The sequence below is a fragment of the Oryzias latipes genome, chromosome 13 (assembly GCF_002234675.1).
Source record: "Oryzias latipes chromosome 13, ASM223467v1".
Classification (NCBI taxonomy): domain Eukaryota; kingdom Metazoa; phylum Chordata; class Actinopteri; order Beloniformes; family Adrianichthyidae; genus Oryzias; species Oryzias latipes.
This window is the reverse complement of record NC_019871.2, coordinates 20,767,007-20,783,881: the sequence shown is the minus strand read 5'-3', so window position 1 is coordinate 20,783,881 and position 16,875 is coordinate 20,767,007. Positions and strand designations below refer to the sequence as shown.

The following is a 16,875-nucleotide window of genomic DNA, read 5'->3' as shown; positions in this document are numbered from 1 at the left end:
CTTAATGCCTAATTTTCCAAAGAGCTAAATAAGATGATTATGATAAATATAAGGCCCACTATCATTATTTTGTTCTATAGTTTTCAAGCATTACATGTGCAAATTAGCGGCTTCAGTGTCCAATGCAGACCTCTCCCATCATCTGTTGTCACCGTTGTCAGTTCCTGGAGTCCAAACCAAAACGGAGAAGCTGCATTCAGCTTCTATGCTCCACAGATCTTCTGGAACAGACTTCAGGAAAGCCTTAGATCTGCTAAAACACTCAGTTTTTTTAAACCCATGTTAAAGGCCCACCTGTTCTCAACAGCATTTAATTAATTTAACTTCAAAAGTTTACATCAGCACCGTTACTCTAAGCTTATTTTAATTTCCGTTCTTTTTAACTTTCTTTAATTTTTATTTTAATAATCACCCCATTAATATCTCCAGTAAATGTTTCCTTTAATGTTTTATGTAAGGCACTTTGAACTACCTTTGTACATAAAATGTGCGAAACAAACTTGCTTTGAAAAAATAAAGTTTGATTGATTTGCCTTAATGTTGGAAATAAAACAAAAAATCTGTGCTGGCTGCTCTCAATTTAAAGTCCCTGATAATTTCAAAGCACAAACTGAACTTAAAAGGAGACCAAAAATCACTTAGATGTGTTTCTTTTTCATTTATTGAATGATTTTAAATCCAAGTTGAAAACTCCCTTTTTCCCTCTGTCTTTTAGCTCAGTATGAGTTGGTGATTTTATTGATGTTTCTTACTTTTTTATTATGTTGTTTATTTTAGATTGTTGTTTTTTTTTAATCTTTCATTGTTAAGTGTTTTAGTCAGCCTCTGCTGGGTTTTTTTTTAAAGCGCATTATAAATAAACTTGACTTGACTTGAATTTTTAAAGATAAAAGAAAAATAAAATGATTTTTAAAATATGAAATACCAACAAGCAAAAACGAACAAAAGAGTCACAAATATCAAAGCCCTGTAAAAGACAGTTTCTCAAAAATCTACATTTATTAATTTCTCTTAAAATCTCAACAAGAACATCTTTTCATTTTGTCTCACTGTTCTGTTTTTTGTTCTGCCAAGTTTTTATTCGCACAGACATATCTTTCTGCATTCATTCCTTCTGCAACACAACACACCAGTTGCCCTGGTCATGGTAACTGCTCTTCACTTTGACTCCAGACACCTGAGCACACAGATGCTCCAGCTCCCCCTGCTGGAAAACATGGTAATAGCGATGAAAAACTGGAACTGTGCTACTCTCCAGTTTCAAAGCAGAAGCTGAAGCCTGAGGGAATGCTGGACTCAGCTTAGCATCTGCACGCTGGGAGGAGTTTGAGTCCGACCCCAGGCTTGAGTCGGGGCTGGAGCTTAAGTCAGGGTTTTCCTCTAGCTGCGATTTCCCTCCCTTAAGATGCCAGGGAACCAAAAGATCCTGGGAAGTAAAGGCTGTGCGGTTGGTGTGCACACTGAGGCGAGCATCAGGAACTCTACTAACACCTTGCATGTCAGAAGGTTTATGGCTGTTTTCTAAGTGGCAGGAAAGATCAGATACTTTTTCTCCACTGGATTTCTGGCTCTTTTCTGACAGTAAGTTGGTGGAACTGAACTCTCCATGGTCTTCTTTGAAGATTTGCTTGAGGTATTTGGACTTCTGCTTGTTGTATTCTTGTTCAAAAGCCCAAACATAGATAAGTGCCTGACCTCCAGGCTTCAAAAGTCTCACCAGCTCCTTCACTGCTGCCAGTCGGCGCTCCTGGTAAATACAGGAAAAACATTCAAACTCATTATTTCAACAAGACTTTCGATTAAAAAAATCTAAATTTGACAACAAAACAATATAAAAATGGAACTTTGTTGCACATCAAGGCTAGACAAACTTGGAACTTTAACATTTATAGAAATATTCATTAGCTGGACCAACAAACCTCATTGTAATTTAAAAAACTATTAAGCTTTTGTCAAATTTAAATATTTTCCACACTCAATAAAAATGTCATAGCTATATGTAACATAAAATAATAATAACTATAGTTTTATTACCTATTTTGAACCATTTGTTATTATAATGTGAGAAAAATTACTGCTGCATCTCAAAGATGGCGTTTTGTAGTTAATAGAATTTTTTTTTTTTTCCATCTGAGATTTTAGTATTTTTTAAAGCCATTTTCCCACATAACTCATTGTCTGCAGATCTTTGTGGGTCTAACAAAAAAAAGAGGCAATGATTGTCACATGTCAATCATCTTTGTATGAAAATGTGGAGAACATACCGCAGTGGAAAAATGATGAATGACCGCGATGGAAATGCAGGCGTCACACGACGCCGTTCGCAGGGGAACGCTGAGGGCGTCTGACACAAACGCATGATAACCCCTCGCGGCGCAGATCTGAACAAGAGCAGTGCTGCGATCACAACCCACCTGAAGGCAAATAGACACAAGAAAGACAAGCTTCAGCTGAAGACACAACAACTGTAAGAGGAACACACAAGCAGGAAATAAGAACAAAAATGACTTCAAATACCAAAAGAAGGATTTTTTTTAGTTAGTTTAGTTGTCTTAGTTACTTTAAATGATTTTTCTTTCATTACTGGAGTGATACCAATCATTCTGTCCATGTCTGTAAACACAAATGGACCCGAACAAACAATCATGTTTTAAATTGAATCTTATTCTAAACGGCAGCTGAAGACACTGAGGTGCTTTGTAGGAGACAAAAATGGAAAGGATTAAACAGAGAAAAGCAGGGGAGGAGGAAATAGAAAAAAAAAGAGGAATTATCCTCGGAAATTGGTGTGTGACCTGCATAATCACAATGTTCTCAGTGTTGATTTATAACAGCTACGCCTGGAGTCGGCATAAGCTGCTTAAATGCACGTCCCAGATCCCAAATATGAATATCCCCCATGTGCACACGTAAACAGAAAATGAGGAAATTACCATGGAAACCAAGCTAATGAATGCGATGTAATCAAAGCAGGGATCTCCAAAAACCTCTGTGACAGCTGTTGTTGAATGGATGTATTTGTCATTCAGGACAACTACACAACTTTTACAAAATACAACAAAACTGTTCAACTGCATTGTTTCTTCTAAGAAAACCTTTCACCACCTAACTAAAAGTCCCACTCCAATCATCTTTTGATCTTTTGTAAAATCCTTCCCAGTGGTCTATTAATTATGATGGTGCTGTTTTTAGCCCAAAATAAAAAAAACTGTCTTTTTCTAGGCCTAGGGAATCGTTTCTGCAGAGCTGCAGTATTTAATCAAACCCCCTCCAGTGAAAATAGTGTTTTTGGTGTTTTTAACATGTTCTTGTAGCATTTTTCTGATGATGGAGGACAAATATAAAAAAAAAATTAAACTTCAAAATTGCATTTCTGAGTATTTCTTTATTTAAATCATTCTGAATCAGAATCGTAATTGTGAGGTAGAAAATAAGCTGGACGGGTCACAAGTTTCCTACTCCGCTCCATTCTGATGCATCCACTTGTAGACAAGTAGATCCATTAACGTCATCATTTTCCTCGCCTGAGCTGCCCTTTGACACAAAACTGTACGGCTCGATTGCTCCAACAATGCTCGCCTTTTTTCTGCATGGCTCATGTTAGGTTGGCGTTGCGAGGAGCCGTAATCTAGCGGGAGAAAGTGTAAACCAGGCCTTGATGGGATATCAGCGCAAGCTAACAGTCCCACCAACAGCTCAGAGGCGAATTCCTGTTGAACTGCTGCTGTTCTGCAGAAACTATGTCCTACAAAACGACACAGGTATTTTGATTAAAAACATCATGATCATAATTAATAGACCTCTGGTAATGCTTACAAAATAGATCAGAAGATGATCGGAGTGGGGGTTTAGAAATTCACCTGAGTCGGCACAGAGAGAAGACTACAGTTTCCTGTCAGGTGTCTTACACTGAAACTTGAATATGTGCAGGAACGTTCAGTTCATTATGTATGAGCAACATTTTGCCCAGAAGAGGAAGTCAGAGTGCAGAGAAGAAGCACTGTCCTGTTTGCTGCAGCAATGGAGGAGCGTCTGTGAGTGGAGGGAGTGTTATGATGTGGGACACCATCATACTGGAAAATGAGAAGCAGATGAGTAACATTGGCTACGGATGGCTGCATTCCTGCTGCAGCCCAGGCTCCTTTTAAAAAGGATGTGCAGTATCATAAAGGATGGGGTAGTTCTGGACCTCTGTGATCAGCCTCTCGTCGTCTATGGTGTTAAACGACCACTATGATGCTCTATCACACCCTTTGTGGCCCCATGTCAGCGGAAATGACGTAATGCTTACACCACGGTGGAAACAGCGGAAAAAAGGGTTTTATTTTGAAAAATGCGCCGGATGCACTTTCCACTCGCTCGCATGATTTCCGGTTTAGGTTGTTTCATTTGCCTCAACTTTGCAAAAAAATGCTCCAGCTCGCTTGGAGAAGCCGTGGGAGTGCCTCCCGCACTTTTCCAGCTACCTAAAGACTCCGGCGGCCGCACCAGAGCTGGACTGGATGCAGTGTGAGCCCAGGGCACGGCTTCTTGAAGGAAATCCTGAAGTAGAACCTTCAGGTAAAATTTGACTGTGAGGAACCCTTAGAACTTACATCTACACATTAAGACTTTTAAAGCTAAAGTTAGAATCCCATCAGTTGTTGCATACCTGGGTGTGCCACATTTGTTCTCTGCACATGACCCCTCCCCTGGGGGAGCAGTGAGCTGCAGGCTCAAACACAATCCAACCCCTTAGTGTCAAACAGGGAGGCATTGGATCAGATTTTTATAAATCTCTGTATGATTCAACTATTGATTTGAATTCACAACTTCTAGTCTCAGGGTGGACACTCTACCACAAGGCCACTGAGTCTTTCAGAGAGAGATGAAAATGTCAAATTTGAAGCATCAAATAATTTTGCTAAATGTTCTTCTACTCACAGTGACTAAATCGGCGTTCACGCCCAGGTATTTCCCGTTTCCGCAGCCCACATCCGCCAGAACGCTGCCAGACGGCAGCGAGGACAGAAAGTGGCACACGCGTGGCCAGGGGGTGTGGCGAGTGTCACTGAAGTGGGAGGCGATGGTGCTGTAAACGCGGTGTACATACTCCTCCTCCAAACGGGCTGCATCCGCGGGGCAGGAGGGGAGGGAGGGGCCAGGCGATGGCGAGGGTGCGCCTTGACTGTCGCAGGCAGACGGGAAGGCTGGAGAACAGAGAACAAAATCCCATTAGCTGCACTAAACTGAAAACATAAAGCCTTTTCATACAGCAATACTTTTGAAGTTGACAAAAAGAAGTTTGAAAGCTCTGCAACCAAACCGAACCCCAAACCAACCCACGAGAAAACGCTTTTCTGCTAAACTCATAACGGAAGATCTTTTCCATTTTTACTTTTGAAACCTTAAAACCTTCAAACGTGAAACAAAACTCAAAAAAATGAGATCTGCTTCAAGATATTAAAGCAGAAAAGCCCTGCAGGTGCTGTGGATCAGACAGAACACCTGAGGGCAAATCAAACCACGAATTAACAACTTGCTCCCATATTGCCCTCAAAAAAGGAGTCAGAGTGTTGTAAAAGTGTTGTAAAAGGTGTTAAAGGCAGGTTTCTGCGTTTGCAACACTCACCACAGTGACAGGGTTCATGTCTGATCTTCCGGAAAGTGAAGGAAGTGCGAGTTCCTCTCCTGCTTAGAGTCAGGTTGCTTTGGATGCCAGGTTCCGTGGGAGCATCGGCTCGTGGCGCCTCTGCTGGGACCATGTCAACCTTCCGGGGCGTGATCCTAACACAGAATACCACGCCTTTGTGGTTATGAGACCCCCACAAACCTACAGCTTCACTTCTGCACACGAGGAAACCTGCAGGAACCTCGTGAAGTTCAGAGGACACCATCCTGCTCACCCGTGGCTCCAGAGGTATCTGCTCTCCCCCTTCATCACCAGGAGGCTCCGTTCCGGCAACACCACAGCAGCAACACGGCCATCGGGGTGCCGGAATTCCATCACAGTCTGTGGGGAGGGGCAAAACAAAGCAGGGCAAATGGTAAATCAAAGCGCTTTATCCCAGCAGGAGGAATAAGAATCCAGAAGTTCCTCATTTCAAAAAGAGACCAACAGTAAAGCAGAAGCTTTCCAGCTGGTCTGGACAATCCAGAGAAGCACAGAGATGTGAGGACAGACGTCCAACTGCTGCTCGAACCATCCAGACACATGAATGCAGCCTTTGTTATGCAGAGTTTAAGCAACCAACGAGGATTATGGAACCAATGAGGCAGATTAGACAAACATGGAGTTGTCTGCATGCCACAAACGTCTAAGAAGGCTGAAAGGGCAGGAACCCAGGACGAGGTGTTAAGAACAGAAGCAGGTCAGCATCAACGCACCAAAAATGCTCAGAGACAACATCTCAACTTCACTGAGAAGAGGAACAAGTAAAACCTCAATAAAATAAAGCAAAGCTGTGACGGTGAAGAGGTGGAACACAAATATAAAACATGGAGGAGACGTCATCTTCTCCATGCTGAATTTCCAGGTGAAGCAACCAAATCCAGGTCACTGTCGCGTTTCCAGAAATTGAACCCTCCCTCCAGTCTGCAGCAAGCCAGACGAGATACACAACCTTTTGCTTCACCACCCAGAAATGGAACCAGACTCACAACACCACCCAAAAAAAAAAAAAGGTTTAATAATGGTGTGAGAGGGGAAATGCAACCCTGCCTCCTTACTTTTGCGCCCAGACTCAGAGACAGGATGGTGTCTTCAAAGGCAGAATGAGTGTCCACATGGGGGGGGATGCCTGAAAAAAAAGGAATTTCATGTCAGATGAAACAACTACATCTGTGAAGGTCGGTCTAAGAACAGAAGCCATAGCTGCTGTTTGTTCCTGCCGAGCATAGGAAAACGGTCATAAATAGTTCAACACAGAGTAGCTAATGTGGAAAACAATGCTTTAATTCACCCAGAGTCTGTGAGGTTTGCACATTAATTAATACCATTTTGAAAAAAAAAACATTTATAGAAAAACCAGAGATTCCAAAAGGTTTTTTAACATCTGAACATTACCATTTTTTTTAGAAAATGTGTGTAACATCATCAAACTGCTGTCACTCACCCTGTCCAGACTCATACTGGTTCACAGTCAGCTGATCAGGAAGGACGTTAGTGTGTCCCTGCTCCACACAACGCTGCAGAATGGGTACACACTCATCTGGAAGGCCTGGAGACACATACACATGAACACAAACACACACCATAAAAACGGTGAAAATCCCAATAAATCTCTGGTTTTAATCTGTGAAATTTCTCTGAAATAAACAGTGTTTTTGTCAAATAAATAGCAGTTGTACCTGCAGCTAACGGTTTGTCTTTGTCCACGTTGTTGATGTCATAGCGAAATTCAAAACCGTAATGTTTCACTCGTCTGTGTTTCAAGGACTTTTGAGCTGAAAAACATTTGTAACTTTATCCATAAAGAGAAACGAAAGTGCAAACAGATTTTATCTTTTAATTAAAAAAATAAACAAGTATAAGAGGTCAACCAATTACATTCTAGTACAATACTTGAAGCTCAAAAGCACACGTAAAAAGTGAATCATTTCACAGGAAAAACAGGAGATTAGGAACATTTTCACAGTAAAAAAGGACATATGTTTACCAGTGACGTCACCTTGAGTGGGTGACCAGTCAATCACATTGAGCAGCTGTGCTTCTTCCTCTGGAGACACAAAATGTTCCACCAAGGCCAAACCTTCTGGCAGAGGGACAGATGCTCCCTCTTTACACTTTACTGTGGATGGACATGGAGAGTAGAACAAATAGTTATGATGAAGAGGAATTTTTAAGGTGGTTTTAAGAGGCTGTTTAAGGGACAAGCACCTGAGTCGACGTAACTGAGGTACAGTGTGATGCTGCTCTCGCCACACTGCAACTTCCACCCATTAAGGTTGGCGTGAGCTTTCCGAGCGCCATCTTCAGATCTGGAAACAGGATGAGAGTCTGAGGTCAACACCAACATCTGTGCCCACAGTTCCATGCTCCAAACGAGGATGCAGCTAACGTTTAACAGCAGTTTGGTGCTCCTCCAACTGCATCTGCAGCATTACAAAACTATGAACAGGTAGATTTCAGAAATAGACTTTTGCTTTTTTAAGTGGGAAAAAGGTTAATAACACTGAATCAGACTGCTTAGTTTTTCTGGAGTACCTGCACAAATACTTTTTCTAAAGTATTTGGTGATATAAAATAATTTTATTAAAGAATCCCACTCATTTTATAAAATAAAACACAATTTCCACCTTTATTTTAATTTACTAGCAACATACAAACGCAATGATAACTTCAACCATGCAGACACATACACAATCTTACAGTCAGTTCAAATGAGTTATAACATTGTGTGACGATTACGGTTAATAACCCAGTTCACAGACCCATTACTACAAAATAAGAGCATGATTTGTGAGGTTGTCTAAGGCTTAAGAATGTCTCTCTCTTCTTGTAAGTCAATCAAACATCTCAAGCTTGTTGTTCGTATTTTCATTTTTTTTTCTTCTTTTGTTGTCATTTTCCAAATTGACAGGTGTTTCTGTAAATTGGTTGTGTTTGCCTCTGGAACACCTGCCTGACTTTCTTGCCTAGAATTTATTCTGGAGCTGCTTTTGCATGGCCTCCCGTTTTCATTTGGCTCATGGTTTTTTTTTCCTTTATTGACAAATCCAGTCACAGAACATGTAGTCGTTCAAAATCCCAAACTATATGGCAACCATTATTACCTCCCAAAAAACAAATGAATCCAAATGCAGTGGAAAAAAGACCCAAATTAATACATTTTAAGTTATAAAAACCAACAAAATGAAAAGAAAATGTGACAAGAAAAAAAGTGCTATAGTTTACATAAACAGATAAACAATCTACGAGTTTTATAGCGTTCTTACTTTCCTATTTTTGAAGACATTTACACAGTAAATTAGTAATTCTTAAGAATGACTGAGAATCAGTTAAAAAAATAATATCATAGTAGAAGATGTATAATATTCAGTTCCGTAAGAATTGAATGCTTGTATCTAAAACCAAATTAAACATCTTAATACATAAATGAAGGAAATTGATTTTGTTGAAAGCCAAATAAAAAAAAAGTCAAAAAATATGATCAGAAATACGATTATGAAATATTTTTTTCTAGGTTTCAATTTCATAAATTATCTTGAATATTAAATCTATTTTTAAATTATTTGCATCGATACTGTATATATTATTTATTACAAATGTTATCGTTTTAAAATGAACCCCTTTTACTTTAGAAACATGTAAAAATACTTGCTCTTATGATGCATGTGACTTTTAAAGAAACCTAGAGACAGAAGGTTTCTTCTGACTGGCAGGTAGGGGGGCATGTTTCCTCTGAGAGGGATGTTGAGTGTACCTGAAGGTGACAAAGGCGTAGGGTTTGTGTGGAGGCATCAACAACTTCTCCACCTCTCCCATCTCCTGCAGCACTGCAGTCAGCTCCTCTCGACTGACGCCATTCCCCAGACCGCCGTTTGCGATCACCAAACTCTGCACAATTTATACGGAGCAACGTTTAAAAAAATATAGACACTAAACAAAAACAAACTATGTTTACGATAGACTGACACGACAGGTGGATCAGAAACGTTTTTTTATATCCGCTTTGATTGAAGTTATCTTTAGCTTACCTTGGTTGGTTGCGGTGTTGTACAGACGCCTTCATGCTTTAAAAGAGTGTGACTGGCTTTAAGCTGTTTTCGTAACACTTTCTTTTCCTCTTTACTTTTTCTGCTCTCTGTTGACAGATCGGACTTCATGGTCCCGTCCACTAAAAGTGTCCGTGCGACGCACGCATTGGAAGAATAAGGTTCCGGATGATGACGTATTACATATAAAAAGGCCTGAAGACGTCTGGGATTTACATTGTTGTGTTAAAAAAGATTTTTTTTAAAGAATTTTTGTTCCAGTTACTTTCAAGAAATATAAACTTACATGTTACTTACTTTTGTCCAAAAAGTATTACTTTATGTTACGCATTAAACAAACTCAGTACCACAAACGTAGGAGTTAACATATTTTCTAGTTATTGAAAACACTGATCATACTTCATTTTTTTCCCCTCAGCAAAAAGTAGTCTATTTAAGCGTGAAGTAGTATACTTTAATTTAAATTTTTATGTAATTTAGTGTAAACTTAAAAATGTTCCTATTTAGTCTGAAGAAGTATTCAGTTGGTATACTTCCTACACTACTCCTACATGGTCTATAGTAAACTTGCTAAACAAGTATACTTAATAAAAGAAGTACTACTTCACTTAAATTCTGTTAACTTAAATTCTGACTTGAAATGTCTGGCTTTTATGAGTCTAATTACTTAGATGAGCAGTTTTGCAGTCTTTTTGAACCAGACCAGGCTGCATGTTGGTGTTTTCCTTTTAGGGACTCAAACAGCTCAACATCAAACAGAGACTGTCGGTTGTTGGAGCCCTTCATGTCTTAATTTTAATTTAACATTTTTGAAAAGTTTTAGTTTGAAAAACACACAGGGGAGTATCATCGTGGCCAAAGCTGCTTTTTTTTTAAATGTAGGCAGTCAAAAAAATGTAATATTTTGTTCATAAAGAAAAAAATAATAATAAAAAATTACTTACTCTAAATCAACATGTGACATGACGTTTATATGGTTATTTATATGCATTATATATTTTATGTATTTTAGATTTTTTTTACAATGTATAAAAGCCACGATTAGAAATAAAAATAAATTATAAATGTAACATTTACAATTTATTTTTATTTCTAATCGTGGCTTTTATACATTCTTTTTAACATCTCAGGAGCATCATAATTTCATCTTGCATACAATGATAATACAGGAAATACTTATTCTGAGTTATTTTGAATCCTCCATAAATGATTGGGCATTAGTTAGAAAGTTGTTAGTACTTCTAGCTTTTTTGTGAAGATTTAGAAAGATTCAAGTGCACAGTTATTTTTGTGTGTTTTAACCAATTCAGCTATAAAACTAAACTTGATTCTCTGATTTTGTAAAAACCTTAACGAACACTCAAATAAGTTAGCACTTGATTTTCTCTTCAGCTAACAAAGATCACTTAAATCAGATCCTTTTTAAAAAGGACATCCAATTGTCTTTTTGATTGTCTGCCTTTTGTTGGAGATATATAGTGGTGAGAATTTTGCATTCTTTTTTAATTTTCTGCCCTGAATTCTGATTATCTTAATGAGTTGGATGAAGGTGTAGGTAGGAAAAAGGAAGCCCTGGACCTTTTTTTCACGTAGCTGTGCAAACGCAGTAGTTAGCGCTCTTGCCTCACTGCAAGAAGGCCCCAGTTCAAGGCCCAGCTGGGGGACCTGCAACAGAAGACCAGTGGTGTTTCTGGGTGGAGTTTGCATGTTCTCCCCGTGCATGCGTAGGTTTTCTCTGCTTCCTCCCGTCGCCCAAAAACATGCTTCGTAGGTTAATTGGTTACTGCAAATTGTCCCTAGGTGTGCATAGATGTGTGATTGTGGCTCTGCGACAAACTGGCGACCTGTCCAGAATCCGCCCTGCCTTCACCCACATTGGGCGGCAGTGGCTCAGGCGGTCGAGCAGGTCGTCCAGTGATCGAACGGTCGGCAGTTCAATCCCTGCTCCCCAGTCAACTGCTGTTGTGTTCTTGGGCAAGACACCTAACCCTCGCTGCCTCCAGTGTAGCTCCACTGGTGTGTGAATGTGTATGAATGCCTTTGGCAGTCCACCCCAGGGCAGCTGTGGCTACATCAGTAGCTTACATCAACAAGAATGAATGAGGAGTGAATGAATAATCCAGATACATTACATTTGCATGAAGAATGGGCTTTAAGTGCCAAAAAAAGTGCTTTTCCTGAATGACAAGACGTAAATTCACACATTGGTGTTGGTTATTTTTAAAAGGAAATTAAAGACAGAGAGAAGTAAAAATACTAACAGAAAGATTTTTTAAGTTTTTTGAGAACAAACACACTTCTGACTGCTTTAAATATGAGGATCAATCCTTTTTTTTTATTTTGTTTTCTTCTCTTTGAGTTACGGTGTCATTTATGTTAAGGTTTTCATCGTTCCCAGTGGTCTGTTAATCATGGTTGTGCCGTTTTTAGTAAAAATCAAAAACACTGTGTCATTTACCAGAACGTTGTTTCTGCAGAGAGCTTGTGGCCAGCCCAGTGTATTTTCTACAACACAATAAAGCTCATTTTCAAATGTCATTTTTTTCATCTGTTCCTTTTTCACAACAATTTGAATGAAGAAATCCTAATCATCATGAGGAAAATGCTTCAAGAATATGTTAAAAATCACCAAAAATACACTGTTTTTATTGTAGTGGATCTTTGAATAACTTGTATCAACCCTGGATTTATCTAAAGGAATGAACCACCCCATTAAGTGTTATAAAACAATTGCAAAACTTGGAAAATATACAGTTTATAACTTTGTTTTCCTTATGAAACTTTTATAAAACCTAGTGAAAAATGTCTGTTTAAATATGTGGACATTCTCTTGAATCCAACTCAACACACTGTCATTCAGACTCTGCTTTGGCTTTCATTCTTAGTGTAAAGCTGGACTTGAACCCTAACCTTACCAGTTACGAGTTTCATACATAATCCTGAGCTTTAATCAACCTTTAGTGCTTCAGTGGAATGTGGTTTTGGCCCAAAACAGGACAGCTGCTTCCAACAAGGTCAAGGATTGTAAACAGGAACAAAACAAACACCAACAGAGCAGCACAAACCCACACAAAGCATCCCAGAATGAGTGGAATGGTGTCCCTGAGGCCTTGTTGACACCCTCTGTCTGTCCACCAATTTAGGGATCAATCCTGCCAAAACCTGTCTATCTTAAACACTCCCAGCTGTCAGAGCGGTTAATTCTGCTCCCACATGCCTGCACGGCCTGACTTGTATTATTCAATTGCCTTCCACCGGATCTCCATGGCAGTAGGTATCCCTGGATGTTAACCACCAATCTCAGGTTGGCAGAGCAACGGTGGAATGACCCTGCAGACGTTTTGATCGACTAAATCCTCTGGGAATAACCCTGGAATCCTTTCATGGCAAGGTTCACGGCAGCTGCTTTGGTGCTTTGTCATCCTGTGGTCCCTGTGTGTGTTGTGTTTGTGTGTGTGTGCAGGAGAAGGTGGGGGTTAACACTTGTGCAGAGACAACATGGTTCTTCGCAGCTGTCAAGTGTGAGATGAGCTGAGAACTTTGTTGGCAGGACCTGTCAAAGCTCTTTTCTCAGAGCCTGCTTAACAACAAAGTAAAAGGTAACAAACTAGACTACAGAACAAAGAATGGAAAAAAGTCCCACTCAACATTTTATAAGAGAATCCTGTTGTCATTTGTTCATTTTTTTCACTCTAACTTCACATTCACAGGGATGTCCAGTTTAGTTTAGTCTGTTTAGTTTGTTCAATTTAGTATTTTTTTATTGAATTCTATCTATTCATGATCCTTTTGATTTTATGTTCTACTTTTTCAATTGCTGATACGAAGCACATCGAGACGACTGTTGTTGTGAATCTGGGCTATACAAATAAAATTGAATTGAATTGAATTGAATTTGTCACAATATGGCTTCATTTCCAAGCTTGATCCATCTGTCCGCCACAAATGTATCCCCGGAAATCCCAATATCAGAGAAGTGACAGAAAATGCAAATGTTTTGGATTAAGATGTTTTTAAAACTCTGATGAAATCCACAAAAAATGATTAGCAATACTGTTTTTTGACATTATGATATGTTGGGTGGTTTGGTATAAGGTTATGCTCACAACAGTGTTAGTTTAAGATGCAAAAATACAGGAAAAAAGGACCTTATTTGCCCACTGTGTTAAATTTGATCCAGACATTTTTAACATGGTGTAACTTTATTATAAAGAATTAATAATTAACAAATTTTCATTCTTTACAGTATTCATTTAAAAACACAAATAACAATAGATGAGTTATTCTCACCATACCGTTTTGAAAATTAGCTAAACGTTTCCCGCTAAAAGTGTTTTTGAGATTTTAATGAAAGCAGCTGTTTTGAAATAGGCAGGAAAAGCCCTTCTACTGCCCCTAGTGGAATAATAATGCACTGCAGGGCAGAAAACGTGGACCAAGTAATGGGCTATACAGCAGGTTTAGAAGGACTGGAGGCCAGAAATCCTGAGTTGGAGCAGACTGATGCGGTGTGGTCGGCAGCATTTACATTGGACAGTGAAGGAAAACGCAACAAATACAAAAAACACATCATTTTCATGTTAAAAAAAGTTTCCTTTTTTTTTTTAACTAACCGTCGTGAGACAGGTTAGTTTTAACCAACTGATGATGTGTTGTTGCAATGGTAATCCTGCTCAGTAAAAAAGTTTCCTTTTTTTAATTTACTTATAATTTTACAGTAGGTTTATAGAATGAAAGTATTTTGATCAACCTTTTGTGGTTATTGAGCTCTGAAAGTATTTCCTGAAGTAAAAACCTAATAAACCTTATAAATTTGAACATTTCAAACTGTGTTCTGATGATGAAAACTTGGATGATTTGTAAAAATTACATTTACTTACTTACAAAAAGTTCAAGCGCAATGTATTGTGGTCTATATCCGCCGATCTAGTGAGCATCGATGCACACTGGTTTTTTTCAGACTTCTGGAAAAATTTCCAGGGCACTGGATTTTGGAACTGTAGATTCAGAAACAAGGAATGTGTCCAAATTCCCACCATAATCAGGAGTCAGGAATCAGGAATCTTTATTGTCATTTTATCACAGTGATAAAACACAATTAGCTTCTCTGGTCCCGGGCCAGCCGTTTACAGTGAGAAGACACGAATAAGTAACTATCAATATGATTTGGTATGGTTCCCATTGAGTATTGCACAGTGGAGAATATGTTACAAAATTTCACAGAGGAGAATATATTATAGTATTGCACAGTCCTACGATTTTGCACTTGAGATTTAGCAAGTTGTCCATGGGGTTGAGAGGGTTACAGTGATCAACTCGAGTTAAGCAGTCTGACTGCTTCAGGAAAGAAACTGTTCCTCAGTCTGGTGGTCCTACTCTTTTTGCTCCTTAGCCTCCTGCCTGAGGGGAGCAGGGAAAACAGAGGGTGTGAGGTGTGAGTGGGGTCTTTCAAGATGCAGGAGGCTCGTTTCCTGCATCTGGTCTCAAAGATATCAGTGGTGGTCGGCAGGCTGCAGCCCTCTGTCCTCAGTGCAGCTTTAACCACTGTTTGCAGGAGGACAGGACGCTCTCCACCACACACCTGCAGAAGGAGGTCAGGACTGCGATCCCCATCCCAGCACGCCTGAGCCTCCTCAGGAAATAGAGGCGCTGATGTGCCTTTTTGACCAGGCAGGAGGTGTTGGTGCTCCATGTAAGGTCGTTGGAGATGCACATGCCCAGATAGCTGAAGCTGGAAACCACTTCCACCACGGCCCCTCTGATGTGAATGGGGGGAGGGGGGTCTGTCCTTCCTGAAGTCCACGATCATCTCCTTGGTCTTCTTCACATTGATGCAGACGTTGTTGTCTCTGCACCAGCCCTCCAGATGTTCCACCTCCTGCCTGTCGTCAGACTCATCATTGCTGGTGATGCGTCCAACCACGGCTGTGTCATCCGCAAACTTCACAATCAGACAGCTGAAGTGACTCGCTGTGCAGTCATGCGTGAGCAGGGTGAACAGGAGGGGGCTTAGCACACAGCCCTGGGGGGGAGCCCGTGCTGAGGGTGATCGGGGAAGAGAAGATTGTGCGGATCTTCACAGACTGTGGTCTGTCCGTCAGGAAGTCCAAGACCCAGTTGCACAGAGTGGGGCTCAGTCCGAATGAGTGTAGTTTTTGGATCAGGGTCTGTGGGATGATGGTGTTAAAGGCTGATGTGAAGTCCACGAACAGCAGCCGAACGTACGAGTTCTTGTTCTCTAGGTGGGTGAGGGTTGTGTGGACCACAGAGGAGATGGCACCCTCTGTGGTTCGGTTTGACCTGTTAGCATATTGGTGCAGGTCCTTGGTGACATCAATGGATTCTATGATGGAATAGTCATTCAGGCCCGTTACTGAGGATGTTTTGGGGATTGGAATGATGATGGTGGTTTTCAGGCAGGTGGGGACCACTGCCTGCTTCAGGGAGGTGTTGAAAATGTCTGTCAGCACCTCTGTGAGCTGGTGTGCACAGTCCTTCAGCACCCGTCCAGGGATGTTGTCGGGTCCAGCAGCTTTGTGAGGGTTGATCCTCTGGAGGGTCCTCCTCACCTCAGCGGGCGTCACGCTGAAAGGCTCTTCGCCAGGTGGGATGGTGAGTCTGGTGCTGGGGGGGGCGGTGTTGGAGTCCTCAAAGCGGCAGTAGAAAAGGTTGAGTGCGTCTGGTAGAGAGGGGTCCTGGGGGCATTGTGCATCTCTGGTGTTGTAGTCTGTGATGCACTTAATGCCCTTCCACATACTCCGGAGGTTATTGGACGTAAAGTGTCCCTGAATCCTCTGAGCATATGCGGCCTTGACCCTCTTCACCCCAGCGTGCAGCGCTAACGTTAAGGTCAACGTTAATCCATAATTACTAAAAAAAAGACTATATAGTGCTGCACTATATAGCAAATATAATATAAAGCGATTCGGACACCATGCTCACTACTTTTTTTTTTAAACTGCGGTTATGTCATTGATTTAATGAAGATAAAATCGAATTAAAATGCGACGATTATTTATGAGTCCACTGTCTTCTGAAGATAAAAACGTTGATGGTTTATAAAACAAATACATTTCAATACATTTTGTTGGTAAGAAATGTTTCGACGCAATGCATTGTGGTCTATAGTCGCCGATCTAGTGATCATCGATGCACACTGGTTTTTCGCAGAGACTCCTG

General features: G+C 40.4%; 1 protein-coding gene across 2 annotated transcripts; it reads right to left on the bottom strand.

The window, feature by feature from the left end:
* Positions 1-970: 970 nt before the first annotated feature.
* alkbh8 (alkB homolog 8, tRNA methyltransferase) lies at positions 971-9,835 on the bottom strand. 2 transcript variants are annotated; one of them, XM_004075743.4, is made up of 12 exons: positions 9,679-9,835; positions 9,405-9,538; positions 7,859-7,959; positions 7,638-7,769; positions 7,330-7,425; positions 7,095-7,199; positions 6,709-6,779; positions 5,886-5,992; positions 5,612-5,766; positions 4,924-5,189; positions 2,265-2,414; positions 971-1,747 (listed from the first exon to the last, which is right to left on the bottom strand). In XM_004075743.4, the coding sequence occupies exons 1-12, from the start codon at positions 9,805-9,807 to the stop codon at positions 1,106-1,108; spliced, it is 2,088 nt and encodes a 695-aa protein (XP_004075791.1). In that variant the 5' UTR covers positions 9,808-9,835; the 3' UTR covers positions 971-1,105. The 2 variants fall into 2 exon arrangements, with proteins under 2 accessions (XP_004075791.1, XP_020564040.1); XM_020708381.2 differs by having other exon boundaries at positions 7,650-7,769.
* Between the last annotated feature and the right edge of the window lie 7,040 nt (positions 9,836-16,875).